Source organism: Boleophthalmus pectinirostris, unplaced genomic scaffold (assembly GCF_026225935.1).
Source record: "Boleophthalmus pectinirostris isolate CB_2022bp ecotype Guang Dong unplaced genomic scaffold, ASM2622593v1 HiC_scaffold_9, whole genome shotgun sequence".
Taxonomy (NCBI): Eukaryota; Metazoa; Chordata; class Actinopteri; order Gobiiformes; family Gobiidae; genus Boleophthalmus; species Boleophthalmus pectinirostris.
Genome location: NW_026571541.1, coordinates 14,982,087 through 15,009,465, shown reverse-complemented (window position 1 = coordinate 15,009,465; position 27,379 = coordinate 14,982,087). Strand labels below are relative to the sequence as shown.

The following is a 27,379-nucleotide window of genomic DNA, read 5'->3' as shown; positions in this document are numbered from 1 at the left end:
ATGTTCGTGTTTATAACGAATTAGAAACGATTTGCTGAAATCAGAGCAGTCTGGCCCTGTTCCAGCCTCTCCAGTGCTGACTGGAGCTGAGACATGAGATGCCAGCAGAGCAGAAGGGCGGACCACAGAACACTGTTTACTTCTCCCCAAACTCTCACACAAATCTGCGTCTCCTTAGGTGTCTTCTTTTACGAAGGGTGATACTTTTGATATGCCAGGTGGGTTCATTATGACTTGCATGCATCATTTATTATGTAGGGTGTAAGTTATCAGTGCAATTGTGCTAACTGGGCTAGGTCTTTAGCATTAGCATACACCGTTACCAGCACAGATTGGCTACTGATTTTTGGGGTGACGCGGTTGCAAATGTTTTAACTATTTCATGTGCGAGGCTATTTGAGTGGAACTACCGTCCATATAGATGGGCATTTGTTTGACTGTCAACATTTGTCTTAACATTATTTTGGCGATAATGTCGCTTTTCCGTATTGCTAACACTTTAGCCAGTCTTGTTTTCTTCATAGTTTTCCTCATGAAATGCTGCCTTAACTTTAGCTAGTGTGGTTATTTAATTTCAAATCCAATAATTATCAGCACACATATATCTGTCTAATAGAGACAAATGGTCAGTATTGTAAATAAACGTGGTTCTAGTTTATTCTAAAGTGAACTTGTTCTCGACAGCAGCCTTCTGTGTAACAGCAGCTGGTAGAAGATAGAGGAGCAGCCGCAGCATGTTCACCATATCCGGGGCATGATGTCTCTTCTTCTAACAGCTCTACCTCTTTTATTTATTTTCGGATGTTTGTTCTTATGGGTTGTGTGCAGGTATTGATATGCATTCTGGCAAATTTTAGTCCAAGTCTTGAAAAGTCATTCATACACCCCATATCTCTTTTTGTAGGTGGTTTCTATGCAGGTTGGCTATAAAATATTTTAGAACTGCCTTTAATGCCGAGTTAAAAATCAACTCATTTGGCCTGTTTTCTATAAATGGAGTGGTCCTCCAGTTTCACCCTCAGCATACGTTGGTAAGCACAAATAATGTCACTTAACACAAACTCATACCCAGAAAAAGTTTATTCAGACATTTAAGTAATGTTGTTAAATTTTCTGACAATTATCTTTATATGTGACAGGAAATTGACAGAATATGGATATCAAGTAAACTGTTTAACCCAGGATTGCCGTGAGTATGCTGCTGAACCTGATATTCTACAGTACTACCATATCTCACCTACAAACATGTTTTTGCAGGAGATACTTGGGATTATGCATTGGAGAATCTCGGATAAGGTTTGACTTGCACTCACCAATGAGTCCAGTACTGAAAAAGAGCCATGGAAAGAAATCTGGAAAAATGTCAGTCAACCCAACTTTACTTCGCTTTTTTTCACAAGTATGTTGCCTTATCAGTATGATCAGTATTCATTTTACGATAAGGGTAAGACACTGAATTTCAACTTTTTTTTTCTCGTATTCAATTTCAGCTGCTATCATTCCACATCAGCTCAATCAATATTATGGTCCTGAATCTCGCATTGTCAGAGTCACTATGGCATATGACGATCACTGGCATAACCTTACTACTTGACCATCAAAGCAAAAAGTAAGATGAAATTATAAACAATATATGATTTTTCTCGATTTTTTTACTCACAATTTTTTTTTTTGTATAAGATTGTCATGGGATTTTTCTGTGGGGCAGCTAAGCAGTAAAGTTCTGAAAAGTAGCCAATTGGTAAGGCATTTTTATCTTGACATATAATATGCTGTGAATATGTGATTATTTGTGTTTCATTTTATTTTTCTTCCGTAGGACATATGTTTGGCTGAGGTTGCAGTGAGCCTGTTGTTGTCAGGTGATGTGAGCCTGCCTGATCTGAAGCCAGGCTGTTTATCTCTATGTGTGAGGACGCTCATAGGAGAGCTACATGAAGGGCTTTTCCTCAGTCAGCTCGTGCTTCCTTCTTCCCCCACCAAAACCATATCAACATATGACAACTCTAGTAAGTCAATTGCTCAAGTGAAGTACTCAAAATCAGTGTTATGCTGCATGTTATTGTTTTTATGTTAGATTGTGAAGATGGTGAGTTTATTCGAACGGAGGATGTGGAACAGTTTCATCAGCTCATTCCTGAGAAAGTCAATGTGGAATTTGATAATACAAATGTAACTCTGTCCATGCACAGCCAGAAAAGGTGAGTCAAACTTTCCCATTGATTTTGAGCAATTTGCTAAATATTTTTGGTCACATTCATTCAGTTACATAGCATATCTCTTACATTATTAATATGTTGTTGTTACATTACATATTACATCATCTTTTTGGTAAATGTTAGTACAGTCAACATAGAGTTATTTTTAGCTTACTTTACTGTACAAATACAAAAAGGAAAAGCAGGAATTGAATATTATATTCTTTGTACTGACCCACTTGTTATTCTCAGGCACTTGAACTGGACTCTGAAGTCTTTGAAACTTTGCTATGGACGAGACAATGAACAGCATCCACTCAAAAGCTTTACCCCTGAGCTGAGCTTTCCCCAAAGTCATCTCCATATCCTACTGGAAGGTTTGTTTAAAGTATATTTATATTTGTGCTTAAAGATCATTGGCTGATCTGATCATTTATCCCTTGGCAGATGGACTTCTTCTTTCCCAGAGTAGACAAAGGATTCTTTGTGTGAACACACTAAAGACATCACTGCAAGTGAGATAGCAGTTTTGCCAATTGCATTCAGAATTATTACGAAATATTTAACTGGCTTCTTGTTTAAGGTTTCATCCATGGATATTGCCTGCTCTTTCACTGTAAACACTTGTATCATACACTACCGTCATCAAGAGTTTTCCCATTGGCTTAATCTGTTTTCATGGGAAAAACTACTGCACAGAAAAACTGCACATAGAAAAAGGCAAGTGGCAGTTCACATTCAATTTAAAGCCCCACTGCATAACATTTTTGGTGATGCGCATGCTACCTGCTTGTATTTATTGGTAAGGTAAAGCCATACTTTGCAAAGGCTTTGCTAAATAAATGCTTTCATGTTAGTCTATTTATTTACTGAAATGTTACACAGTGGAGCTTTTAATTGTATTACTGGAATGTATTATTTCTAACCTGGCAAAAAGTAAATGTAAGATAATTTAATATCCATCTCTTTCTATTTTTGCTCTTACCCATGTGCTCGTGTACTATCCTTTTTTCTTAACTTTAATTACATTATTTATGTAGTCCCCTAGTTTATTTCCCCAACCTCCTCCTCCTCCTTAGGTGCTTTCCTCACCTGGACGCTCCTGTAATGCTCATGTCTAGTGTTACCAATGTGAATGTGTCAGTGCAACTGGGAGACACCACACCTTTTGCACTAGGATTCCTGTCTGTTAATGCAGGTACTAACTATTGCCTTATTGTTATTTCAATTTATTGTGTTATCTAGAAGAGCTTAATGCATAATGGCAGTCAAGGTTAGATAAGGTGGTCTGCAAATTGTGAGTGTTATTTATTAACTAAACACACCTTACTTACAGCTTTGACAGTTCAACATCTAAGCTGAGGTAGTTTTTCTTTTGATACTTTGCAGTGACTTCATGTTCATTTCACCATTAGAGATACATGTAGGAGTTACCATGGTGACACAATGCATACATTAGAAAAAACTGTTGTAAGATTGTACAAAACTCAAGAAAAAATATAAAATGGATTTAAACAACATATTTTCTAGGGCCTGTGATCAATACGAGCATTCATGGTCCTGATTAGGTGTTTGATTTTTAACAAAAAGGTGAGAGTGAAAACAGCTGGCTAATGCTAGGTACCTTGTGACTGTAATTTTATGTGTGAGATACTTGTTTAAGAGCACTGAATATTCATATTTTGAAGTTCCAGCTAAGTCAGCTGTTTCTCATCAGATTGTGTTAAAATAAAGCTCAGTCTAATAGAGCTTCTGACAATGGCGCGTGCTCAGTTCAACATCAGCTGCAAAGTATCAATTGCAAATCCATGTGTTATATTATAAATAAGTGATAACATGCAGAAGTCCAAAATGCATTAATGAAACTGCAGGCATCTCAATGCTATATGATCCACAACCCACCCCCTTTTTTTTTTTTTTTTTTTTTTTTGTAATCACTGGTTCAGAATTGAAGCATCTGCCTGACATGAAAATGGACCACGAGTCACCAGAGCCACAGAACGTGCACCAGCGCGCCTCTCTGGTCCTGGACAGTTTCTGGTGGAGAGTGGGCCAAGGCTCTCATATCCAACAGGCTCCACACCCGCCTGGAAAACATGTGTGGGGAGAAGCCCTCATACTAGACTCTCTAACACTAAAGGTAAAGGTATGTTTGTGGTATTTAACAACCAAATGATGGATTAAATAACAGATTTTTTCATGTCCAGGGGAGTTTGAACCGACCCCACTTTGAGATTTGTGATCAGTTGCCATGTCTCAATTTGGAGTCTAGCCTAAAGGGGCTGCAAGTGGAGCTATCAGAGACTTGTGCACTGTGTCTCTCTCGCCTTCTGTCACTGCTTGTTCCTCCTGTAAAACACCAACAGCTTTCAGAGGTTTCTGCTGCACCTGCCCTTAAAGAGTCAACAATCCAACCCACCACTCCGTCACATCTCAACTTTCTCTTTAAATTGGACTTTTGTCTGGAGGATGTCAATGTCTTCACACTATCTAATCTGGCTGGTACGATTTATCACACAGTAAGATCTGTAAGATCTAATGCTATTGAATTTTGATGGTTATTTTTCTGGTGTTAGGAGCTGTGTCTATGCGGATGGATACCATAAATGTTATGAGCTCTGCTGATACCTGTAATATCACACTACAAGGCGCTGCTCTGTCAATCATCAAGACAGTAAAGGAGAACATGGAAGTGTGTTGTTCTGCCGCAGAGACTCAAAATCCAATTTTGAAACTAACCACTGTCGTTTTTTGTTATCATATCACCACCCACACTTTTCAGGTAACCAAACACATTTTAAAAAATAATAATAATGTCAAGTTGGTCCTTAATCTTGACAATAATGTGATTTAGGTCCAATGTCAAGAGGAGCTCAGTATAGAATGGGCACCTTCAGATCACATGGTTTTATACCAACACATGACGGAGGCACAAGCGTGTTGGCTTATGCTTTACAGAACTCTAAAGGAAAGTCCAGAGAAACCAACTGCCCCTGGTTCAAGCCAAAACAAAAGTCTCACAGTGCGCCTTGAGCTTGGCAGTACACGCGTCACAGCCCATGTGAGTGAAGAAAACTACATTATGCTAAACGCAGAAGCTATTTTACTGTCAAAGCATGCTTGTACCATGCATCTACAGTCCCCATCTCTTATTTTTAACTTTGACGGAAACAACATTGTCACTTTTAAATCTCTTGATGTCAAGACACATTCAGATGTAACAGAAATGCAGTTGCACAGAGACACTTTCTCCTTCCTGACCACGCCTTGCAACCGGGTCTGGGTCATGACTTGTCCCTTAATGGCTGTGGAATTTCCTTACCAGTATAATTTTTCCAACACATTCGACATGGCCATTAGTGTTCAGAAATGGTTAAAAACACTGCATCTGTCCCAAAGTCAAACTGCTAATGTTCAGCGATTGCCTCCTGATCTTGTGTTTAAAATCAGTCAGTTTTCATTTGTTTTCCTCGATGATGTCTTTGAAATTAAGCTGCGTGACAACTACGAGTTGATGAAAGATGAAAGTAAAGAAAGTGCCAAGCGACTGCAGTTACTTGACAAGAAAGTTGCTGATCTCCGTAAGCAACATGGTGAACTTCTGCCTGCCAGAAAAATAGAGGAGCTGTATAGTTCACTGGAGAAAAAACACATTGAGATCTACATCCAACGTTCTCGCCGTCTCTATGCCAACACTCCAATGAGGAAGTCCCTGCTCACGTGGACTGTGTCAGACCTGGAGCTAGTGGTCCTGGCTGATGAGTCGCTTCATGGACCAGAGAGGGTGAGGGAGCAGCTGAGGGACATCGACTGGATAAGCCCATTCCCAAGAGAAGGACTCCCCCTGGTGGTGCAATGGTGTCGAGCAGTGAAATTCAAACTCGCAGCATTTTTGGGTATGGTTCAACAACATTTCTCTGTAATTGTTTTACTTTATAGCTTTATAGCTTTATTCTGTGCTTTTACAGTAAGAATACGGGACTATCCACGATACTTGTTTGAAATTCGTGAATGGCAACTCTCCGGTCGACTTGTTGGGACAGAACAAGATGGGTTAGCAAGAGGTCATCGCAAAGAGACTGTCCCACTTGGCCCGCCATGGGGAGATGTGACTGTGCACAGGAATATACCACCTCTCAAGTTCTACTATGACTTTAAATGTGACTAGACTAACCATTTTTATTTATATTCCAGAACAAACATTGAACTTTGCTCAATTCATAAGAATCATTTGGGTAATCTAAAGCATTGTTTGTGCCTCTTTTATTTATACAGCAACCATCTCTCTGTACACCATTGTGTGGGGACCTTGTTGGGACCCTGCTTGGACTCTAATTGGTCAATCTGTTGATTTGCTCACCAAACCAACTGCTGACCCCTCACCTCTCCTCGCCTGGTGGGACAAAAGTCGGCTCCTTCTCCATGGCCACTGGATAATGGACATTGAGCAAGCAAATCTCCATCAGCTTGCTACAGAAGTAAGCAAAAGCTCAGAAAACAGCTTTTTGAAACAATGCCTAGCTTAGTAAAATTATTTTGTGCTATAGGACCCTTACAACACAACAGAAAATTTGCACTGGGAATGGTCTAAGCTTAACTTTGACTGGAACCCTGGGCAATTTGTGTTCAAGGGCGACTTGGATGTGAATGTTCGGACTGCTTCAAAGTAAACACTAACACACCATAAAAGTATCTCAAAATTGTAAAATAATATTATAATAAGTTTGTTCTGTTTTGTATTAACAGGTATGATGATATCTGCTTTCTACAATTACCTAACTTGTGTATGACCCTTGACCTTCAGTGGCTTTGCCATGGAAACCCTCATGATCACCATGCAGTGACTCTGTGCTGTGCAGACAGTATTGCAGACGTGACTTCAGGACAACCACACGACTCTTACAGAGCTTTTCGCTCAGAAAACCTCAATCTTTCCATCACCATGGATCTTAATCAGGGCTCAGGTGTGGTGGGTTTTTCTGGTTTATTATATTTTTGTAGATCTGTAATAAAAGTATTAACAAGTATTATTTTTCAGAGCTGGTTCAACCTAAAATCCTACTGTACAGCAGCACTTTGCGTTGGATGCAGAACTTTTGGGCCACTTGGACCAGTGTCTCTCGGCCAATATGCAGAGGCAAGCTATTCCAGAGCCTCAGACCTGTTCGCAAGAAGCTGGGTCAGCATTACAAACAGATGTCATACACAGCTGCTTTCCCTAAGTTACAGGTCAGTGTCAAACTGTGAATAGAATAACTTGGTCTTACATTGACATTTCCAAAACAAACTTATCTCCCCAATTGGTGTTGCTCACCTCAGGTGCTGTACTGGGCGTCTTTTGCTCAACAAAGAGGAGTCCAAGTAGAATGTAGCAAAGGGCATGTCTTCACTCGAGGTGCTCAGAGGCTTATTCCACAGGGTATGCGCTCTATATTTTAATTTATACTAATTGTTGTATATTTGCATTAAGTAAAATTGGCATTGTCTCCAACAGCTGGGACTGTGATGAGAAGGCTGATCTCTGAGTGGAACGTGACTCAAATGGTGAGTGAACTGTCCCAGGTGACCGTGCACCTGATGGCCTCCACATGGGATGAGACTGCAGACCACCAGCTCAATGCCCAGGTCAAGAAAACCCATCTCGTTAGCTTATCCTCGCTGAGCTACCAGCGGCAAAGCAACCGCATGGAGGAGGTAATATGAACACAACCACAGTGTAAACCTGTTTTATTCTTTTTAGTAAGTAACTATACTTTCTGCACAGGAGGTGAACATAAAAGATGAAACTAATGCGTCCTACACTCATAAACTGCGACTTGTGGATCTGCGTGCATCTTGGACCACCACAAACAGGAACATTGCCTTTGCTCTGTATGACGGCTATAAAAAGGCCGCTGTTTTGAAGAGGAACCTCTCCACTGAAGCTTTGAAGGGACTCAAGATTGACCCTCAAGTTCAGGCAAAGAAGCTGAAACGCACTCCCTCCAACTACTCCGCCACAACTGCCCCCACCACACCCACCACCAGCGGCACCCTCAACCGAGCTGAAAAAAATGAAGGTGGGCTAGTTTTTGTTATATATGATTAATAAACAATATTAATGATGTAAACCCAGTATCATTACATTTCTAACGATTTATTTTGTTTTTTCTTTTTCTTAATAGGAACGTCAATGCTCCAAAAGCTGATTGAAGAAACTGATAAGTTTGTGGTGTTCTCAGAAGAAGATTCTGGTGTGAGTGATCAGCTCTGTGGTATTGCAGCCTGTCAAACTGATGATGTCTACAATCGGAACTGGTTCATTGAGTTGGTTAACTGTCAGGTAATAGTAATAGACAAATATTACCTTTACCTTGCTTACTGCTTACTACTTACTGTCTGTTAGTTTTATTAGTTTTAACTTTTGGGGTCTTATATTTTTGTACAGATGATGTTGCGTGGGACAGAGACCGCCGGCTGTGTGCTTGTGTCTGCAGCCAAGGCTCAACTCCTTCAGTGTGAACACCATCCCTCCTGGTACAATGACACTCTAAAGCAGAAGACCACGTGGACATGTCTGCTCGACGGCATGCAGTACTTTGCCACTATGGAGCTCAATCCATCTGAAGATGAGGACAGGCAGTTGTGGCTAGAAGTAAGTGCAAGTGTTTACCATTTAGGATTCACCCGTTATTATGTACTAAATATTTTTGTTGTATTCAGGTTAAAAATATTGAAGAGCATAGACAGAGAAATCTAGACTCTGTGCTGGAGCTGATGGAGAGTGGCCAGGCAGTGGGTGGAATGGTTAGCACCACAACAGGTATGATGACATAAAAATCAGACTGGAAAATTGCAAAAGCTGCAGATTTTTAGGTTATGTAATGTTCTCTCTGCAAGCAACATCCCATACTTGTTAGGTTTTAATAATGTAGTAATGATATAAATATATTGAAAATTATCGCAATACTCAAATCAGTTTTGATTCAGCTCTATACACAATTAGTTACCATATATCTTTGCTTGTACAGATTGGAATCAGCCTGCACAGGTCAACGAAACTCAGCAGGTTCAGCGAATCATCTCCCGCTGTAGCTGCCGGATGCACTACATCAGCTACAGTCATGACATAAACCCTGAACTGGCAACACAAATTAAACCCCCAGAGCTGAGAAATACCCACGAGAAAGAAGACCTACTGAAGAAACAAGCTGGTGTGTACCACTGCATTAATGCACATGTTATTGTTGAACTGGTTCTCCTTGTCAGTCAATTTTGTATTGAGTCAAGTATGATTTTTTAATGGTGTGGTGTTGTTTTGTGTTACAGGAGCGGTGGACACATTCACCCTGATTCACCATGACCTTGAGATATCAACAAACCCTGTTCAATATGCCATGATTCTGGATATTGTAAACAACCTGTTGCTACACGTGGAGCCCAGGAGGAAGGCAGGCTAACTGACCCAGACCATTGTTATGAATTATTCTGTTATTCTGTTCAAATCTTAAATATTAATGTGCTTTTCTCTTTTGTCCACTCTCTAGGAGCACAGCGAGAAAAAGCAGCGTGTGCGGTTCCAGTTGGAGATTTCAAGTAACCCTGAGGAGCAGCGCAGCAGTATCTTGCATCTTCAAGAGGCTGTCAGACAGCACTTGGCTCAGATCAGGCGACTGGAGAAGCAGATCTATTCAAATACTAGGGTCTGCTACATTAACGGCTTAATCAAAAGGGGAGTTTTAATAAATTACATTAAAATTATTTTATTTTGATAACAGGCTCAACCGGAAGACATTAGCACTGAAGAAATGATGGAAATTAACATAGGACTCCAGAATCAGCTGAACCAGGAGAAGAATGACATGCAGATGAAAAGTGAAGAACTCAACATTCTAATCAGGTTTTTTACTATATTATTAATTTTTCACTTTGAATTTCCACAGTAAACAAATAATCCATTCCCTTAAATTTAAGGTGTTTCAAGGACTTCCAGCTGCAGAGGGCCAACAAGCTGGAGCTGAGGAAGCCCCCTGAAGATGTGAGTGCAAGGAGGACAGAGATCTACTTTGCTCAGGCACGTTGGTGTCTGACTGAAGAGGACGGACAGCTTGGCATCGCAGAGTTAGAGCTGCAGAGGTTCATGTACAGCAAGGTCAGTATCAGCATCCAGTGTTACATTTATATTGGTACAACTGCCACATTTTGTTTGTACACATAGTTTTTTAAAAACTGTTTTCTAAATAAAGTATTTGCACACATCTTGTAAAGATGATGACCACAAATTCCTTTTATATTATAGCTGAACAAGTCTGATGACACAGCAGAGCATCTTTTGGAGCTTGGTTGGTTCACGATGAACAATCTTCTTCCAAATGCTGCATACAAGGTACTCCTTTATAATATTCTATTTATTGATTGATGGATTTTTAATATTATAGTTTGTGAATAATTAACACCAATGAGTGCTTAAATACTATTATTTCATATGCATTTTCTTTACCTGGTCTCCTTTTATGCAGCGATTGAGGGTATGTACATAAAATTAACGTGATGTGCAGATCAATTTGTTCATGCAGTTGTGGCAATCAGCATTGTTCGTGTTGCATGTATTTGGAAGATCTCATTAAGTAAAGGGCATCTTGTTTCATACCACATTGTCTCCATTATGACCTAGCTCTTGCTTCTTTTCCCTACATGTGTATAAATAATAAATGCTTTGGAATTGTAAATTTGCTTCTACATCATAGGTTGTGCTACGGCCACAAAGTACCTGCCAATCAGGACGCCAGTTTGCCTTGCGCATCTTCAGTAAAGTGCGACCCCCTGTGGGAGGAATCTCAGTGAAGGAACATTTTGAAGTGAGTTTTAATGCAGAGTTCTTTTTAAAGAATAATTTACAGAGATACATTTTTGATATAAAAATTATTTTCTTTTTCAGGTGAATGTGGTTCCCCTAACAATCCAACTCATGTACCAGTTCTTCAAAAGGATGATGGGATTTTTCTTCCCCGGTCGAAATGTTGAGGAGGAGGAAGTTGCTGATGAGGAGGACAAGTTTAGACTGGTCACTACTGGTATGTATTTTATGCATTTTCAATAACTGGAGCAAGGGTTTGTATCAGTGCTTCCTAACACATTATTGTCCAATCAATAACACTTCTTGGTTTCCTTTGTGGGATGTGCCTGCGATATTAATGTCATGACTCTGGGCTATTAAAAGACTGTCGGTATGTGTGTGTGGTGGAGTGTATGTGTCTAGTGCCCAGTGGGAGTATAGGGTTCAGGGTGTAGAGTCACTGAGAGGCCACAGTGTTGAGAGGCCCTCTGTGTTACAGGGATCACTGTCAAGCCTCGGCAGTCGTCAGAGGACACCATAGGCCCCATTGGTCCCAGCAAAAGCATGACCCAGGGACTTAACCGAACTGCAGGGGTCAGACGGTCATTCAGAAAGCCTCCAGAGGTAATGAGTCATGTGGTTTTTATTGTCCATTGCATTTTTTAACAGTAATTTAAAACAATGTGTAATATCTACACCAGCACCCCGTTGATGATATTGATAAAATGAAGGAGAGAGCTGCTATGAACAACTCTTTCATTTACATTAAGATTCCTCAAGTGCCCCTGTGTGTCAGTTACAAGGTAATGACAGTCAAGTTACATAATAGTTCCCATTAACATGTAAATTTTCTGGTTTATTAATTTGCTCAAATGTTTTCAAAGGGAGAAAAGAGTAGTGTGGACTGGAAAGATCTAAACTTGGTGCTGCCTTGTTTGGAATATCACAACAACACTTGGACATGGCTGGACTTTGCCATGGCTGTGAAGAGAGACAGTCGTAAGGCGCTTGTAGCACAGGTACTATCATTTGTCACTCATCAAGGTGGATTATGTAGTTACCATATTGCATTAACATTATGGCCACATTGTGCACAGATGATAAAAGAAAAGCTGAGGCTAAAGCCAGCGGCGGGTTCTGATGTGCGAGGGAAGGCGTCAGAAGTGAAGAGTGACAACAGTCTGCAGCAGCAGGAGGAGGACGAGAAGGCTCGGCTTCTCATCGGCCTCAGCACTGCCGACAAGAGCTCCAGTAAAAAGAGCATTTTCAGCCGACGCAAGTGAACACACATATTTCTACATTTCTACACAGACTGCCTGTTTGGAATCAGAGCAACTGCCACTCAAAGAGGGAAAGGGGAGACGGGTCTAATTATTTCAAATGTATCTTTGTGTTTATCTAAGCACTGATCTCAGTCAGAGCCTGCTGAATAGATTTTCATAGGGTATAGTGTCATTTCAGTTTTTCAATACTTGAATTGATTTGCCATATCTTACTTTGCAATTATTTAAATAAGCCAGTATGTTATGTGCCACTTTGACCAAATACATTTTACTTTATGTGCCACTTATATATTCACTCTGCTTTTCACACACAAAGCTCTAAATTTAAACCACTTTTTGCATTGAAGATTTGAATGGAGTGAGGAATAATTATGTAGCTTAATATTTCCTCAGTCTAAATCAAATGCAGAATTGAAAGCACCTTTTCCTGCTGGTTCAGGAACAACACAGCAACTTGAAAACAAATAATGCCAATTCTATAGTTGTATGTTTCATCATATCTCATATTACTGTTGTATGGATGGATATGCAAAAATGGATGCTTGACATAGGCCGAAAAAGCACAAAAGTATTTTTAACATTTCACTTTGTTGCTCAGCAAGCTTCTGTGCCTCATTCTCATGCAATATAAAGTTAGAACAATGGACATCATTTCATTGTGTTAGACAGTGTAACTGTGCTGATGGTTAAATCTGTTTCTAGACTGAGGGTGTTTGTAATTTTAATACTTGAGCACTTTTAATGCATAGTACTTTGATATTTTTGTACAAAATATGTGTTTCTGTCTTAAATCTAACACCTGCTAAAGCTACTTATCATTCATTTGCCATTTAAAGATTACAAACAATGTCTAAGATAAGGAACTTATCTCTGTGGCCTTGTTCATCTGTCAATAAAATTATTTTCTCTTTTTTGCGTCCAATACCTACGTATGATGAATAAAAGTGTCTTTGGTGAATCACAATGAAGTTGAACAGCAGAAGTCTGATTGATTAATGTGACAGGGTGAACTGGAGCGTGATCGAGCCTTTCTGCTTCTCGTCCGGAGTGACGTGGAGCGGAGCGAGCGGCGTAACATAGCACCGACACGTGCATCTGCAGCGCTCTTTTTAATATTAAAAGCGGAGAAGACTCAGAAGTTTTAGCTTACTTTTATAGCCGTTTATTATATTATTTTAAAATGTGATGGGCAACGACGAGAGCAGAAGACGAAACGTGAGTACAGTTCACTCCGTACCATGTATAACGGGATAGGCTACAATATGCATTTGGAGTTTAACTAAAATTAACTATATCAAGCCTTATTCGTAATCTTTGCAATTTTGTTTGAAGGCATTGCAAATGCAAGAAATAAAAACGGAGTAAAAATAGAGTCATTGATTTGTTAAGTGCTCGTGTGTCCTTCCTGCGCATGTCCTACAGAAATAGTTTTAGTTTACTCTAAATTATAAGTAGTCTATTTTTAGACGAGTTAGGCCACCTATAAACGTTATAAACTGAAACCAATTAAATTATGCTACATCTGCTTCTGCTACATCTGAGTAATGCAATGAAAGTGTTTCTACAGCCCGATGGCGCGGCGCATCACCGTAGATTCAGCCATGGACTCCTCACAAACTTGGGAGCGTCAGTGGCGCTCAGACTGAGCCGGCGCGGGCCTTTCTCTCAGATAGTCCAGCTGCCCATCACAGATGCGTCTTCCTCCACACACGCAGACATCAAGACGCAATCTTCCGTTTCTCCCTTTCTACCCGAGTTTCCACTTCGAAAATTTCCTGGGCAAAATCAATTTCAGGTAGTGCATAAGCATAGACCTTCTCAAAGTCACACATACAACAATGCAATTTTTTGTATTTGAAAAATAAATAAATAAATAAAAATTTACTTTTTTTTTTTTTGTACCCACAGGTCCTTGGATTTATTGCCAAAGGATCATTTGGCCCTATATTAAAAATAAAAGATGTTTCCATAGACAAGATCTATGCTATTAAGGTATGTCTTGTAAAAAAGTATTTATTAAAGTCTGCTTTTAAGTTCATATGGAGTAAGTTGGCTATAATTATAATTCACTCCATTTGTTACCAGGTTTTACCAAAGACTGCGATATTAAACCATGGAGCATTAGATCAGTCAAAAGAGGAGGTAATCATTCAGGTATGTATGGTTGGCTTAACTATAAATAACTAGAACCATAGAGAATATACAGTATGTAGTACATCTAACCTTACAGTCTATGATCAAAAACACAGGTTTTAACTATAAATTGCATGTGATCATTATTCAGCCAATGACACAGTTATCCTTACAGTCACAATCACAAAAAGTCAAACTCACAAACCATCTTTTATCATCAGCACTTTGTTTTTCACTGAATGGACTGTTGCATTTCAGCGGCAGCTCAAACACCCATTCATCCACAACCTTCAGGACTGCTGGCAGACACAGCACCATCTCTTCATTAGTGAGTTAATTCATACAAACAGTAGATCACTATGCCCCTTATCCTCCTGATTTTTATGTTCAAATGTCTGGACATGGAATTCAAATTTGATTATTACTGCTTATTTTGTCATTCATGTATTTGGCATGTAATACATCTTACAAGAATTCATTTCATGCTTCATGGTGCTGGTTTGTATTAAATTATAACTTACATGTTAGTGTGTGATTACTGTGGTGTGGGAGACCTGTACACCTGCTGGTTACTACAAAGCAAGTTTGAAGAGGATGATGTTCGGCTCTTTGCTGCAGAGATGGCCAGTGCACTGGGTAAGCCAGTGTTTGAGTTATTCCATCAGTTTGCAGACAAAAAGTAAAAAGTAACTTTTTGTCTTGATAGGATTCTTAAATGACTTGGGCATCATGCACAGAGACATAAAGGTTTGATTTTTACTGTGACATTTTTCAGAATTGGCTTTGTCCTCTTAATGATTGTGTTGTATTATATTTCAGATGGACAACATCCTTTTGAGTGACCATGGTTCGTATTCATTCAAACTACTGTCTCTATTTTGTGTTTCCCTTCACTTGCCAGAATTAATCTTAATTCTATTTTCAATCTATGGTTTTGGATTTAGGCCATCTTCGCCTGTCTGATTTTGGACTGTCGCATCGTTTGAAGCGTGGAGGAAGAACATTTACGATATGTGGCACTATTCAATATATGGGTATGAAGGTTTATCATATTAACTGTAATGTAGCTGACAGTGTTATCGCGGTTCTCCCTACTTTACACTTGTATCCTTCACAGCCCCTGAAGTTTTAGGTGGAGGTCCATACAACCACGCTGCCGACTGGTGGTCACTTGGTGTTATGCTTTATTGCCTGGCAACAGGTGAGGTAAGGGTCCTTGTTTGGTACTTGTAGATTCTGTTGACAATTAAATGTCATAAACTAGTCTTGATTTAGATTATGTTGTTAGTTTCCAGTTCCTCCAGAGTCAGGCCACATTGACATGTTGAACAAGGTCAGACAATGCCCTTATGTCATCCCCAGTACATGCAGTACTGCTCTTACTGTACTACTCACTGAGGTGTGTGCATGTGACTACCACTCTCCTCATTTTACACATACAACAGTAGTGAGTATAATAGTGTTTCTGTGTCTTACAGCTTCTATCCAAAAATCCTGTGAATCGCCTGCGTAATCTGGACTCTTTCCAAATGCTGGCTTTCTTCAGGGGCACTTCATTTGACTCTGAAATTCTGCAGAAGACTCCAAATGAGGTCATCCTTAAACTCAGGACTCACCCGGACTGGGCGGCTAAAGCAATGCGAGGCATTACAGTGGACTATTTAAAAAACTTTGACTGTGACAAAGTCCACTCGCCCACATATCTTTCTCAAGGACCTTCATCTTTAGCCAACAAGGATGTGGCCCTTTAGTTCTTAACTCTGGGTATACGTAAAATTATGTAAAAAAAAAAAAAAAAAAAAAAAGTAGCATGTAAAGCCAAATACTATATTAAGATTTGTATTGTTTTGGTCTCTGTGAAAAGTTTGAATATTTTATAAAATGTCCAAAATTTACCAATTTCATCTTATAAATAATTTCAATGAAAATCCTATTTTATATCCCCTTCCCCAAACCCCTCACTATGATGTAACTTTTTTCTCCCAATATTTATAAAGCAACATAAAATTTCAAGCTATACATTTTCTGCTGCACTGTCTTGATATGACCCATTTAGAGGCACACTCCTATTGAGGATGGCCTTAATAGGACAGAAAATCGAGGACTAGTGTTATTAAACATTTTAATTGGGTAACAGAGGAATTGCCAAGGTCCCAGCAGAGGCAGTCACATATAATTGCTGTACTCCTTAAAGTAGCCTATATTTAAATGGTAGCTCCCCTGCCTCTACCAAATGACATTACCTCCTCTCAGGCCCTTGTCTTTGATAGGTCCATGTCTGTGTTGTGGCTCATGGCAGACAGTCCATTGACCCACATCTCATTCACAGACACACTGACCTACAATTCAAGAAAGAAGTCTTCTCAAGTCTTCTCCTTTAATAGCCTTTACTATAGACTGGCCTAGCTACCCCACAGTATGTACACAATTACAACATGGCTGCTGGGACTAGTGTTACCAAAAACTCAAACTTGATTTAGATACCAAGGAAAGATATTGATACAATGATAATGGTAATAATTCAAAAGATTTTCAACACAAAATTATCTTAAAACCATTCTAAAACTATTCAGGAAAAGTTTGATTCTGTCCTGTTGGTGAATAGTATTAATACATGTTCAAATAAGTGTCTTTCAATAAAAGTAGGCCATTGAGTTTTTGAAAACTTACTTTAGAAAATGTTCATGTATCTTACCTAGAATCCAGGTACAGTCCATTAGACACCTCATCGGAATATAGTAAATATCCAGATCATTACATAATCATACTACATAACAATGATCTTATTTAATTTGACAATTTACTATTTATACAAAAAGAGAGGGCTTTTTTGAACTTGTCTAATTGCAGTCTTCACAGATTAAAGTTCACAAGCTAAGTGCATAAATTGCTCTGAGACGTGAAGACCCCAGAGAATTCAAGGGCGAGGATCAAATTATCGGGAGACTGAACATTTCCTCAAGGCATGCTTTTCCTAATTAAAATAGAAATAGCTCATGATAAGGTGCAGTATGATAGAGATGGGGATCTAAACTAGGTTGCTTATATACAAATTCATTACTGGTCCTGGATGCCATGGATCGATTTAAAATGTGGTTTACAGAAAAACTAAGTAAAAATACCAACAACTTATAAATAGTATTAATATTACAATAATAGCCAAAACTTTGGGTATTTCATCATATATAAATAGACCATGTAGTTTATTCATAGCCTAAATGTGGAGCAAGCTGAAGTCAATAATAACTGCTAATGTGGAAAATAATTTAGGAGTTCAAATAGGCTATATAATTAAAAAAATATATATTAACAGTCATTTATCAGTATATACATTTTTAGTATTTATGTTTATTTGGGGCAAAAGTGGGCGTAGAAGTCCCGCCTAGAGGTGTGGGCGTACAGTAGGTGACATACTTCAGCTCAATACAAACTCAAGCCAACAGAGAACTGCTGCCAGTGCTGTCACAGATCTAGACATTTATAACTGATTTAATTTTCTCAGGTAAAACCTTTCTCACGTTAACTTTTCACGTTTAAATTGGTTCATTAGGCTATAAGATTGTGGTGAATTGTTTAGCTACTCTTTTTAACTGTTTGATGTTATGTTTAATTATTTATTATTATTAAATATTGTTTAATATTATGCTTAACCAGAACTTTTTTTACAGTCAGTAAGTCAGGATGCCACCAACACTCTCAGAAGCTCAAAAGAAGGAACTACATGAAACAGCTCTACGCATCGTTTCTCCAGGGAAGGGCATCCTGGCTGCAGATGAGTCCGTTGGTGAGTAACTACTACTACAAATGTAACTTACAAATGTAGCAGTTGTTTTACAGCTGGGCAGGTCTCATTGTTGCATCCTTATTCTTTGCAGGGAGTATGGGCAAAAGGCTGGCTCAGGTTGGAGTGGAGAACAGTGAGGAGAATCGCAGGCAATTTAGGCAGATTTTGTTCAGTGCTGACGATCGCATTAACACTTGCATTGGAGGAGTGATCTTTTTTCATGAGACTCTTTATCAGTACTCAGACAGTGGTGTGTCCTTTGTCAAAATGATCAGAGATAGAGGAATCATGATTGGCGTCAAGGTGAGTGTACTGAATGTTTTAGTGCCAAAAATACTTGGTTTGATGGAGTCACTTGCTTGCCTCCATGGGGAAAATATGTTTTATGCCATTTTGTGAAACATTCCAGACCCTCTACCCACAAACTTACATTGTGTGGCTTAAATTATTGCCTCTCTCACATAGGTTGACAAGGGTGTTGTTCCTTTACCAGGAACTTGTGGGGAAACTACTACCCAAGGTGAAGTACTAAAAATATTTTAGCTGAATCATTTCAAGATAATATAAGACAGATTTTTTGCAGGTCTGGATGGGTTATCGGAGCGTTGTGCGCAATATAAAAAAGATGGGGCTGTTTTTGCAAAGTGGCGTTGTGTGCTTAAGATCAGTGACACCAATCCTTCCCAACTGGCTATCTCAGAGAATGCCAATGTACTTGCACGCTATTCCAGTATTTGTCAGCAGGTCAGACTTAATGGGAAAATGCTCTTGTTCTCAATGTTTTTATTGTAAGTAACACTAGTAAAATTAAACATTTTTGCTTTCACTAGCAAGGTATTGTGCCCGTAATTGAGCCTGAGCTTTTGCCAGATGGGGATCATGATCTCAAACGTTGCCAGGCTGTCACTGAAAAGGTAGGCCTGTTTGTTGGTTTATTTGTTTGTTTGTAGGAGTAGTATGTTGTTTTAGTAGTTATTTTTGTCTTTGTGGAGTTTAGGTTCTGGCAGCAGTCTACAAAGCCATGTCAGAGCACCATGTTTATCTGGAGGGCACTTTGCTTAAACCCAACATGGTCACCCCTGGTCACAGCTGCCTCACCAAGTACAGCCCAGAGGAGGTCGCCATGGCTACACTGACTGCAATCAGGCGCACTGTCCCCCCGGCAGTCACAGGGAAGTCTACACTACAAAACCACTTACACATACTGACATACAATAAACTAAATTAAACTAACAAATATTTATTTTTCTTACCTGCAGGGGTGGCTTTTCTCTCTGGTGGTCAGGGTGAGGAGGAGGCATCAGTTCACCTCAATGCCATCAACAACTGCCCTCTGCCCAAACCCTGGATTCTGACCTTCTCTTTTGGGCGCGCCCTTCAGGCATCAGCACTTAGAGCCTGGAGAGGGCACAAAGAGAATGAAAAAGTTGCCACTGAACAGTTCATTAGAAGAGCAGAGGTCAATGTCAACAAATCAGAATTACTTTATGTGCTATGTACCTTTTGTTTAAACTTCTCATCTATTCACAGATTAACAGCCTTGCATGTCAGGGCAAGTACACTGATAGCCACGCTGAATCTGGGCAACAGATGTATGGTTCCATGTATGCATACTGAATACTGCAAGTGCTTCGTACATGCTTTCTGTATTGTGTATTCTGGTGCATCAGTTCCCATGTTAACAGCTGGAAAATATAAGTCTTGCAATCTGCCTCAATGAATTAAAACATTAATATGTTTTGAGTTGGAAAATCAGTAAAATCTGTGATTAATAAACATCAAACCTGTGTCCAAAGCTTTGGGGTCTTTTGTTAAAAAAAATATCTATCTATCTATCTATCTATCTATCTATATATATATATATATATATATATATATATATATTTATATTTTTTTTTTTTTTTTTTTTTTTTTATTGCATGATCATTCCAAAACATTTTACAAATTGTATGGATCAGCCAATCTTTAAAACTGTTGTTTGAGACATAAGTGGATGAATTACTTGCTGGGCTGGACACCTACTGTGCTGACCTATTAATTGAAGAGATTATGATTATTTATATTAAGAAGCAAAAACTATCAAATTCAATCATTTCTGATATCTAATGATTTAAAAGTAGCCTAAAAATAGGCTACATGACAACACCTTTTATTTTCTTAAATGACTGTTTAAGAATGTCAGTTTTTTTTTTTTTTTTTCACTTGCAAACGGTCCTGCACCGGACTTTTTTGTGTTTTCATAAAATTAAATTTTATGATTTTTATTTTTTTTTTTTTTTTCAAAAAATGACATTTTATTTTTAAAGCTACCTGATCTAGCCTAATTTACATCTTGAACTGCTAATTAGATAAACATATTTTCCGACTCTATAAAACTTCACGTATCATAGATCAAGACGGCACTATTTTGTTTGGCGGATGTAGCGGCGGCTACAGTGTTTCCGGTGCACATCGGTGGGATCGCGGAGGTGGCGGCTGAAAACAGCGTCGAAAATCTTTCACAAATCGGAAGCTTTTTACTTAGCAAGTTAATCCGTTTATTGTCGTTCTGTTGGCCCACCATTTCATCGGGCTTTTGGAAAAGCACAGGTTTTCTTTCCGTTATTTGTTGGTTTAGCCGGCCGAGAGTTTATCTTTAGTAGCACGCTAATCTTTAGCCAAAATGTCTGGTGTTGTACGAGGGCCCGCTGGAAACAACGACTGCAGAATATACGTGGGGAATCTTCCTCCTGATATTCGCACAAAAGACGTGGAGGATGTGTTTTATAAGTATGGGACGATACGAGACATTGACCTCAAAAACCGAAGAGGAGGCCCTCCCTTTGCTTTTATTGAGTTTGAGGACCCAAGGTAAGCGCGTTTAAGAATTGGCTTGTAGTTAGCAATTAGCTAGTTCCCGGTCCCATCAGGGTATTTTGCCTTTGTTTGCTATGCTACAACTGGACCCCAATCTTAAGTGCACCGATACTAAATCACAATTTGCACACATGTTGTGTTTCACTTGCTTTAAGATTTGCCGATTGCACTTTGAAGCATTATGAGCATGTTTTCAGTTTACATAACACTCTTTGGTTTGTAGTATCGATTTGCCCCTCTACCTTTAGCTCTGCCCCGTCAAGCGCCTCGGCTGTTAAGCTTTGCCGTAAATAAAAGGCCTGGCGGACTTAACTCTGTATCTAGTAATAATGTGTATTTATTGCATTCATTGTGTTTCAGGGACGCGGACGATGCGGTGTATGGTCGCGACGGCTATGACTACGACGGATACAGACTGCGTGTGGAGTTTCCTCGTAGCGGCAGAGGCTCCAGAGGGGGTGGAGGAGGAGGTGGGGGTTTTGGGGGTATCGGTGGTGGTGGCGCTCCGAGAGGCAGATACGGTCCGCCATCCCGGCGCTCTGAATACAGGGTGGTCGTGTCTGGTAAGCAAGACCATTTAATGAAGATTATCAAAGCATAGACCAAGTTCAATAATTCTAATGCAAGAAAGTCTGAGCATTATGAACCTTCAAGAGCTTTTGTCACTTTTGTGGACATAAAATTGACCTTCAGATGTATGTGGTTGATATCTTCTGCCTCTAAGAAAATGCAATCTTTTTTTTTTTTTTTTTTTTTTTTTTTTTTTTAATTTAGGGCTTCCACAGAGTGGCAGCTGGCAGGATCTGAAGGACCACATGCGTGAAGCAGGAGATGTGTGCTATGCTGATGTTTACAGAGATGGCACTGGAGTGGTAGAATTTGTGCGCAAAGAAGACATGACCTATGCTGTGCGAAAGCTGGACAACACCAAATTCCGCTCACACGAGGTATGTTCACTGATTTGATCAATTGTCATGGAAACAGTTTCTTTGCTGTTTTGGTGAGTACTTGGAGAGAATGCAACAGGTGTTTGCTCTCTTGGCCCTGTTCAGTGATGGCATTTCCATAAAAGCAGTGAATGTTGGCTTTTCAATGTCAAGTTCTCTTGTGTGTTGTGCCAGGGAGAGACTGCGTACATTCGTGTGAAACTAGACGGCCCTCGCAGCCCCAGTTATGGGAGGTCTCGCTCTCGCAGCCGCGGAAGTCGCAGCAGAAGCCGCAGTCGCAGCGCCAGCCGCAGTCGAAGCAATTCCCGGGGCCGCGGCAGAGGATCACCCCGCTACTCGCCACGCCACAGCCGCTCTCGCTCCCGTTCCTAAACCTACCACTGTTTTTTCCCTTGGTGTTGCACCCCCTGTTTTTACCCTTTTAATTTTTTACATTTTATGTCCCAGTGTTGTGGATAATCTTTGGTCTACAACTATCTCCTCTCCTCTTTCACCTTTTCTTACCCCTCAGTCTTTTTACTTTCATCCAAGTTTCCCCCTTTTTCTGTTTTCAGTTTTTTGAACATGAAAATTTGTGCTGTTTGACTTCAAAAATGTTGAGTCAAAATAAGCTGCACTCAATGTTTTTGCAAGTGTTTGAAATTGAGTTGTGTTGTTTTTTTTTTTATTTGAATGCCTCATTATTGGGGTGGGTCATGTTGGTGGGAAGCCCAGTGCTTAACTGTATTTTACCCTTGTGTCTTCCTTTAGACATCTGCAGAGAAGGATTAAAGTGATTTGGAATAAACCATTGTGGAGCACATTTCATTTGTATGGTCAGGATAGGACATCTAATTGAGGAGCAATCAGGTCAAAGCAATGGTACGCTTCATTCATAAATCAAATGCTTTAATAGGTTTGTTATCATGCATGTCATACTTACGCAAGCCATATGTGCTGTACTTGTTAAATATGATACTTGCTACTCTGGCCTTTGACAGAATAAGCAGTCCTAGAACAAGTGTGTTGTGATGTAAGTGTAACATCTTTGATGTCATAATATGTAATATCTGAACTTCTGTTCAAAAGCTTTCCACTTTTGACCTGTTCTCAAATGTAAAATGTTCAATGTCACTAAATATTATATAGCTTTAGCTTTTAAGTGCTCAACATGGAAGGTTAGGGCCCACTATTCGCACCATTCTAACAGTATGCCTCTGATTTTCTTCCTGGTATTTCAAGGTTTTGATTGGAGGAGCTCAGTGGATCCCAATCCTTGGAGCTGGATGAGTGGATCGATTAGGAAAGGGATAGGATGCAAGGGCAAGGATGGATGCACGGATCGGGATCAGTTTTCCAGGATTCAAATCAGTTGATTCAGAACAAAATAATGGATTCCCTGAACATTAGACCCATCTAAAAGTTTCAAAGATTAATGGCTTTATATTAGAAGAAAACGAAACAGAGGACCAGGAAGTTGGATCAAAGGATGGAGTCGTAGATGCCTGGTATGAAAATAATAAATTTGGGTTGGTTGGGAACTGGTTTATTTGGGACTAGTTTGTATCTTAATTTTGTTTGACTTTTTTCTCAGCATTTTTAATAAAAGTATTAAATATTACATTTGTCTCATACTTGATTTTAACATTATGAACATTTACATCTGCTCACTGAAGGGAATGAAGTCTTTGTAATACATAAAACGCATCAATTAAGTATCCATTATATTTTCAAAGCCTCGTTGTATACGCAACAGCAGCATCTACAAAGATTCAGTCTCCCCTTTTCCCAGTCGGTGGTGCACGCCGTGAATGATGCATTGTGGGATGAAATAAGATGCCGGCAGAGAGGAGCAGCAGAAAAGGCTTGAACCGCACTAGGAGACTGCGGTTCAGCCAATAGCAGGGTTCAGCATGCAGCAGAGGGCGGGGAGCAGTTTGAGCGCAGCGGAGACAACCTACATGCTTATTGTGTAAATCTTTAAAAAGCAATTACAGACAGCATTATCAAAGCTTCCCCGAGCAAGACTGAAATTGCACATTTTTGACTGAAGCGCACGACAGCGTTCCAATAGGTGAGTGGGCGGATTAATAAGAAGACGACACCAACTTGCATGGTTTGACACATTTGGCTTCGACTTCATCTTGTCTTGTATTACTCTAGTTTGTTGTCTTTCATTCAGTTTGTAGCTATTCACGTCTAGCTTCGCATTAATATTAAATAAACAACACATTTGTCATTGGATCAATACAGGGCTCATTCATAAAACGACATCGCCAGACGTTTTTCTAACGCAGTGGCTGCTTTTATTGGAAAGTGATTTTGCCAGGTAATTTAACTCCACCTGTATCAACTTACCCTGCCAATTTATTTGCATTTCAAGTCGTGTCTCAACGGGGCCTAAATTGCCTTGACTTTAAGATGTAATTGTTGCACAAAGGGACCACAGCCTACACAGGGCAGGCGCACAGATGGTCGCTCGAGTGCCGCTGTCAACCATTCGGCCTACACCCCCTCATCCCCTCCACGTGTAGTGTTAATTTTCAGCACTCTCTCTTGTCATTACCAGCTCCCACCATCGTCTTCAACATGACTGACAGGAAAGCTGTGATCAAAAACGCTGACATGTCCGAAGATATGCAGCAGGACGCCGTGGACTGTGCCACCCAGGCCATGGAGAAGTACAACATAGAGAAGGACATTGCAGCGTACATCAAAAAGGTGAGGCACATTATTGGCTATTTCAGCTGGACGCAGGCAGGCCATGAAATGCAAATTCTACTGGCGCCTTTCTTGTATTCATTTTTAAAGTTATCTATTTTTGGCATCAGTCTGTGGTGAGGACAGACTGCTAAAATGTTTTGAAACACCATGCTCACAGTATTTCCCCTCTGAAATATTCTATGTTACAGCCTAACTATTCAAATTAAGATACAAAAAGACAGTACACATTAAGTCAGTTTTGCCACATAAATAAGAATTTATCATGACATGAGATTTCAAAAAGACATGTATATACCACGTAATAGATTAGCTTTACTTTGTTGATCCTGAAGGAAATTTATGTACAAGACAATCACGCTTGACAAATCCTGCATAGTCCATGTTAGTAATTAGTTTAATAAACTGAGGTACAAGCAAGTTTCTATACTTGGGGGGAATTTTATATCTCCTTCTAGACTGCATGTGCTCATAAGCGTTGAGCACATTAGTGGGATCTCCAACACTTTCGCTTTTAAATAAGTAACCCATATGTTTTTTCTCATTTTGTTGCAGGAATTCGACAAGAAGTATAACCCAACATGGCACTGCATTGTCGGGAGAAACTTCGGCAGCTATGTGACTCACGAGACAAAGCATTTCATTTACTTTTACCTGGGCCAAGTGGCTATTTTGCTTTTCAAATCTGGGTGAGAGCTTTTGCAAGATTATGAAGGAGTACCCATAATCAAAATGCACTGGTGGCTGATGTCTCTCATACACTGATAATGACATACCATAACAATGCAAACCAGCCGTGCGCAGTTGCATGGACTATACACTATTAAATATGTATGTTACAGTAAGTTTACTTTTTAATAGTTGCCATTTGGATGCAACTGAAGTAGTTTTTGTTATTGCTGTTAAATTTTAAGTTGTGGAAAAAATGATGGCCCTTGATTGTATAAAAAGGAGAGCATGGAATGTATAGGTGCATCTGCTTTCCTATAGAAATTAAGCCCCAAGCCCTTTCTTTTGGGTTAGATGGTGAAATTGTATACTGAGTGAACTAGTTAGAACATTTCATTCATCTTACCAATGCCAGGATTTTAGTGGACATGAAAAGAAACTCCTTAATTGAGCAGAATGTTAATTTCAATATTTAGTTTAAAGATTTTAAAAAATCAATGCATGTGATTATGATAAGTTTAGGCGGAAGAGTGGTAAGCTAGAAAAGCAATTAAGCACACCTGACATGAGGAGTGTGGCAGGCGCATCTAACCAATATCCATAGAGTCCTTTAACACGTTTCACTGTGAAAACAAATGGCTCCTTCAGACCAACGCCTGTAATAAGACACAGTATAAACTACAGACCCCAGCTCAACAGTCTCAACCAACTGCATGTTTGGGCTTTGATTTCATAGACATTTCAGTTCATGGATGTAATAATTATGTTTATATTAGCTGTTATTTTTAGTGGTTGCTATGGAGTTACGGAAAAATATATTTTGATGAATGTGTCTTTCAATCTATTGTCTGATATAGCCTTAGTTGCATTAACTCAGTGTTTTTTTTGCAATGCCAATGTTGACTGCCAGACATAAAATACAAAGGCCTTCTGAGATGAGATTGACAAATTGCTTGTAAGTGGACCTCATGTCTTGTAAACTAATTTTGGGATCATTCTTTGTCATGTCAATATTTATATTAGTTAACTGTACAATTTCTGGAGACTGGTAAACGTGTTGCTGAGTGTTGTGGGTGTAGTAGCTTAGAGTTATAGTTGGACCACCACACGGGGTAAAACGTAGCTCTAGTTCTCCCCATAGTTTAGTTGTGGATCTGTAACTGATCTGTTTTTGCGGGACGTCTTCCTGAAGTATTGTCGATTTGTAAATGTTTTAGTATTTAGTTCCTCTGGCATGTATTTTTGCTGTGTTTGTGTAGGAGCCGTTCAAATGCTGTTAAATTTGCACAAAATGTGTGCCTGTCATTGCTCTAAAATATAACTGGCTTGAGTACAATTGCACTTCATTAGAGTTATACAGTAGGTTGCTACAGAACCAAAACCATAAACTCAATGAAATAAAAAAGAATACTTGTTGACTTATCTCAGCTTTGCCTTGTGTTTATTAATAGTGTATGGTTATTCTTAGCGTGGTCTGTGAATTAAAGTCCTTGGAAAAGATCACAGAGCTCCACTCAAGACATTAAAAGATTACTGACCAATACATATTTTATGGGAAACCAACAGACTGAGGTCAAAGTAACTGAAACAAGATCCATCAATAGTTCATTGCTCTGTACCGACACTAGTCTAAATGTTATATAACTCTAACTGTAAAGCCTGTGTTTTCTGGTTACTGACACTGCCACAACTCTAGAAAAAAAAAATGCAAATCAGAAATGATTGGCTTCCTGCTGTTCTTTCAGTGCACACAAAAGCCGTGCGTCAGAGCCCTTTCAGTAATATTCTACTTCTCTTATTTTACCTCAATATACTCTGCTTGTATTCTCATCTCTCTGTAGGTTTTAACTCATCTCCCCTTAGAGTGATCAAGGTCATAGTCAGATACACAATATGATCATCTCATTATGTTTAAAATTGAATGTATGTTAGTCCTAGTGCTTTTGTTTTAGGAACCTTTTTTAATACATCAGTAAGTCATAGAATTATTCTAT

General features: G+C 39.3%; 5 protein-coding genes across 13 annotated transcripts; all 5 read left to right on the top strand.

Annotated features, from left to right (window-relative positions):
• Positions 1 to 71: 71 nt before the first annotated feature.
• On the top strand, positions 72 to 13,224 carry LOC110163664 (bridge-like lipid transfer protein family member 2). Of its 3 annotated transcripts, none has more exons than XM_055148082.1 (40): positions 72 to 218; positions 685 to 828; positions 905 to 1,031; positions 1,140 to 1,189; positions 1,258 to 1,399; positions 1,491 to 1,609; positions 1,681 to 1,741; positions 1,820 to 2,009; positions 2,078 to 2,201; positions 2,451 to 2,575; positions 2,646 to 2,713; positions 2,782 to 2,918; positions 3,278 to 3,396; positions 4,145 to 4,338; positions 4,406 to 4,700; positions 4,775 to 4,980; positions 5,053 to 6,094; positions 6,167 to 6,358; positions 6,474 to 6,676; positions 6,746 to 6,864; positions 6,945 to 7,162; positions 7,237 to 7,427; positions 7,518 to 7,617; positions 7,693 to 7,892; positions 7,963 to 8,257; positions 8,363 to 8,520; positions 8,626 to 8,832; positions 8,901 to 9,000; positions 9,209 to 9,391; positions 9,507 to 9,628; positions 9,725 to 9,880; positions 9,956 to 10,077; positions 10,152 to 10,329; positions 10,477 to 10,563; positions 10,925 to 11,035; positions 11,116 to 11,251; positions 11,513 to 11,637; positions 11,715 to 11,816; positions 11,898 to 12,032; positions 12,111 to 13,224. In XM_055148082.1, the coding sequence occupies exons 2-40, from the start codon at positions 755 to 757 to the stop codon at positions 12,294 to 12,296; spliced, it is 6,699 nt and encodes a 2,232-aa protein (XP_055004057.1). In that variant the 5' UTR covers positions 72 to 218; positions 685 to 754; the 3' UTR covers positions 12,297 to 13,224. The 3 variants fall into 3 exon arrangements, with proteins under 3 accessions (XP_055004057.1, XP_055004055.1, XP_055004056.1); XM_055148080.1 differs by having other exon boundaries at positions 3,239 to 3,396; XM_055148081.1 differs by having other exon boundaries at positions 79 to 218; positions 688 to 828; positions 3,239 to 3,396.
• A 621-nt stretch (positions 13,225 to 13,845) lies between these two features.
• On the top strand, positions 13,846 to 16,311 carry rskra (ribosomal protein S6 kinase related a). The gene is made up of 11 exons (XM_055147877.1): positions 13,846 to 14,091; positions 14,205 to 14,288; positions 14,382 to 14,450; positions 14,688 to 14,757; positions 14,958 to 15,065; positions 15,136 to 15,176; positions 15,249 to 15,276; positions 15,374 to 15,463; positions 15,547 to 15,635; positions 15,718 to 15,828; positions 15,908 to 16,311. The coding sequence occupies exons 1-11, from the start codon at positions 13,846 to 13,848 to the stop codon at positions 16,178 to 16,180; spliced, it is 1,209 nt and encodes a 402-aa protein (XP_055003852.1). The 3' UTR covers positions 16,181 to 16,311.
• Positions 16,312 to 17,998: 1,687 nt separating this feature from the next.
• aldoca (aldolase C, fructose-bisphosphate, a) lies at positions 17,999 to 20,002 on the top strand. The gene is made up of 8 exons (XM_055148083.1): positions 17,999 to 18,213; positions 18,305 to 18,516; positions 18,679 to 18,733; positions 18,797 to 18,957; positions 19,044 to 19,127; positions 19,211 to 19,380; positions 19,468 to 19,672; positions 19,744 to 20,002. The coding sequence occupies exons 1-8, from the start codon at positions 18,111 to 18,113 to the stop codon at positions 19,828 to 19,830; spliced, it is 1,077 nt and encodes a 358-aa protein (XP_055004058.1). The 5' UTR covers positions 17,999 to 18,110; the 3' UTR covers positions 19,831 to 20,002.
• Positions 20,003 to 20,639: 637 nt separating this feature from the next.
• Positions 20,640 to 23,616, top strand: srsf1a (serine and arginine rich splicing factor 1a). Of its 5 annotated transcripts, XR_008631451.1 has the most exons (6): positions 20,640 to 21,063; positions 21,430 to 21,632; positions 21,844 to 22,016; positions 22,191 to 22,877; positions 22,997 to 23,028; positions 23,238 to 23,616. XR_008631451.1 is itself a non-coding variant. In XM_055147704.1 (4 exons), the coding sequence occupies exons 1-4, from the start codon at positions 20,876 to 20,878 to the stop codon at positions 22,386 to 22,388; spliced, it is 762 nt and encodes a 253-aa protein (XP_055003679.1). In that variant the 5' UTR covers positions 20,640 to 20,875; the 3' UTR covers positions 22,389 to 23,616. The 5 variants fall into 5 exon arrangements, 1 of the variants encoding a protein (XP_055003679.1); XR_008631449.1 differs by lacking the exon at positions 22,997 to 23,028; XR_008631448.1 differs by having other exon boundaries at positions 22,997 to 23,616.
• On the top strand, positions 23,367 to 26,807 carry dynll2a (dynein, light chain, LC8-type 2a). 3 transcript variants are annotated; one of them, XM_055147705.1, is made up of 3 exons: positions 23,367 to 23,503; positions 24,565 to 24,716; positions 25,272 to 26,807. In XM_055147705.1, the coding sequence occupies exons 1-3, from the start codon at positions 23,497 to 23,499 to the stop codon at positions 25,407 to 25,409; spliced, it is 297 nt and encodes a 98-aa protein (XP_055003680.1). In that variant the 5' UTR covers positions 23,367 to 23,496; the 3' UTR covers positions 25,410 to 26,807. The 3 variants fall into 3 exon arrangements, with proteins under 3 accessions (XP_055003680.1, XP_020784247.1, XP_055003681.1); XM_020928588.2 differs by lacking the exon at positions 23,367 to 23,503 and adding an exon at positions 23,773 to 24,069; XM_055147706.1 differs by lacking the exon at positions 23,367 to 23,503 and adding an exon at positions 24,089 to 24,324.
• The last annotated feature ends 572 nt before the right edge of the window (positions 26,808 to 27,379 follow it).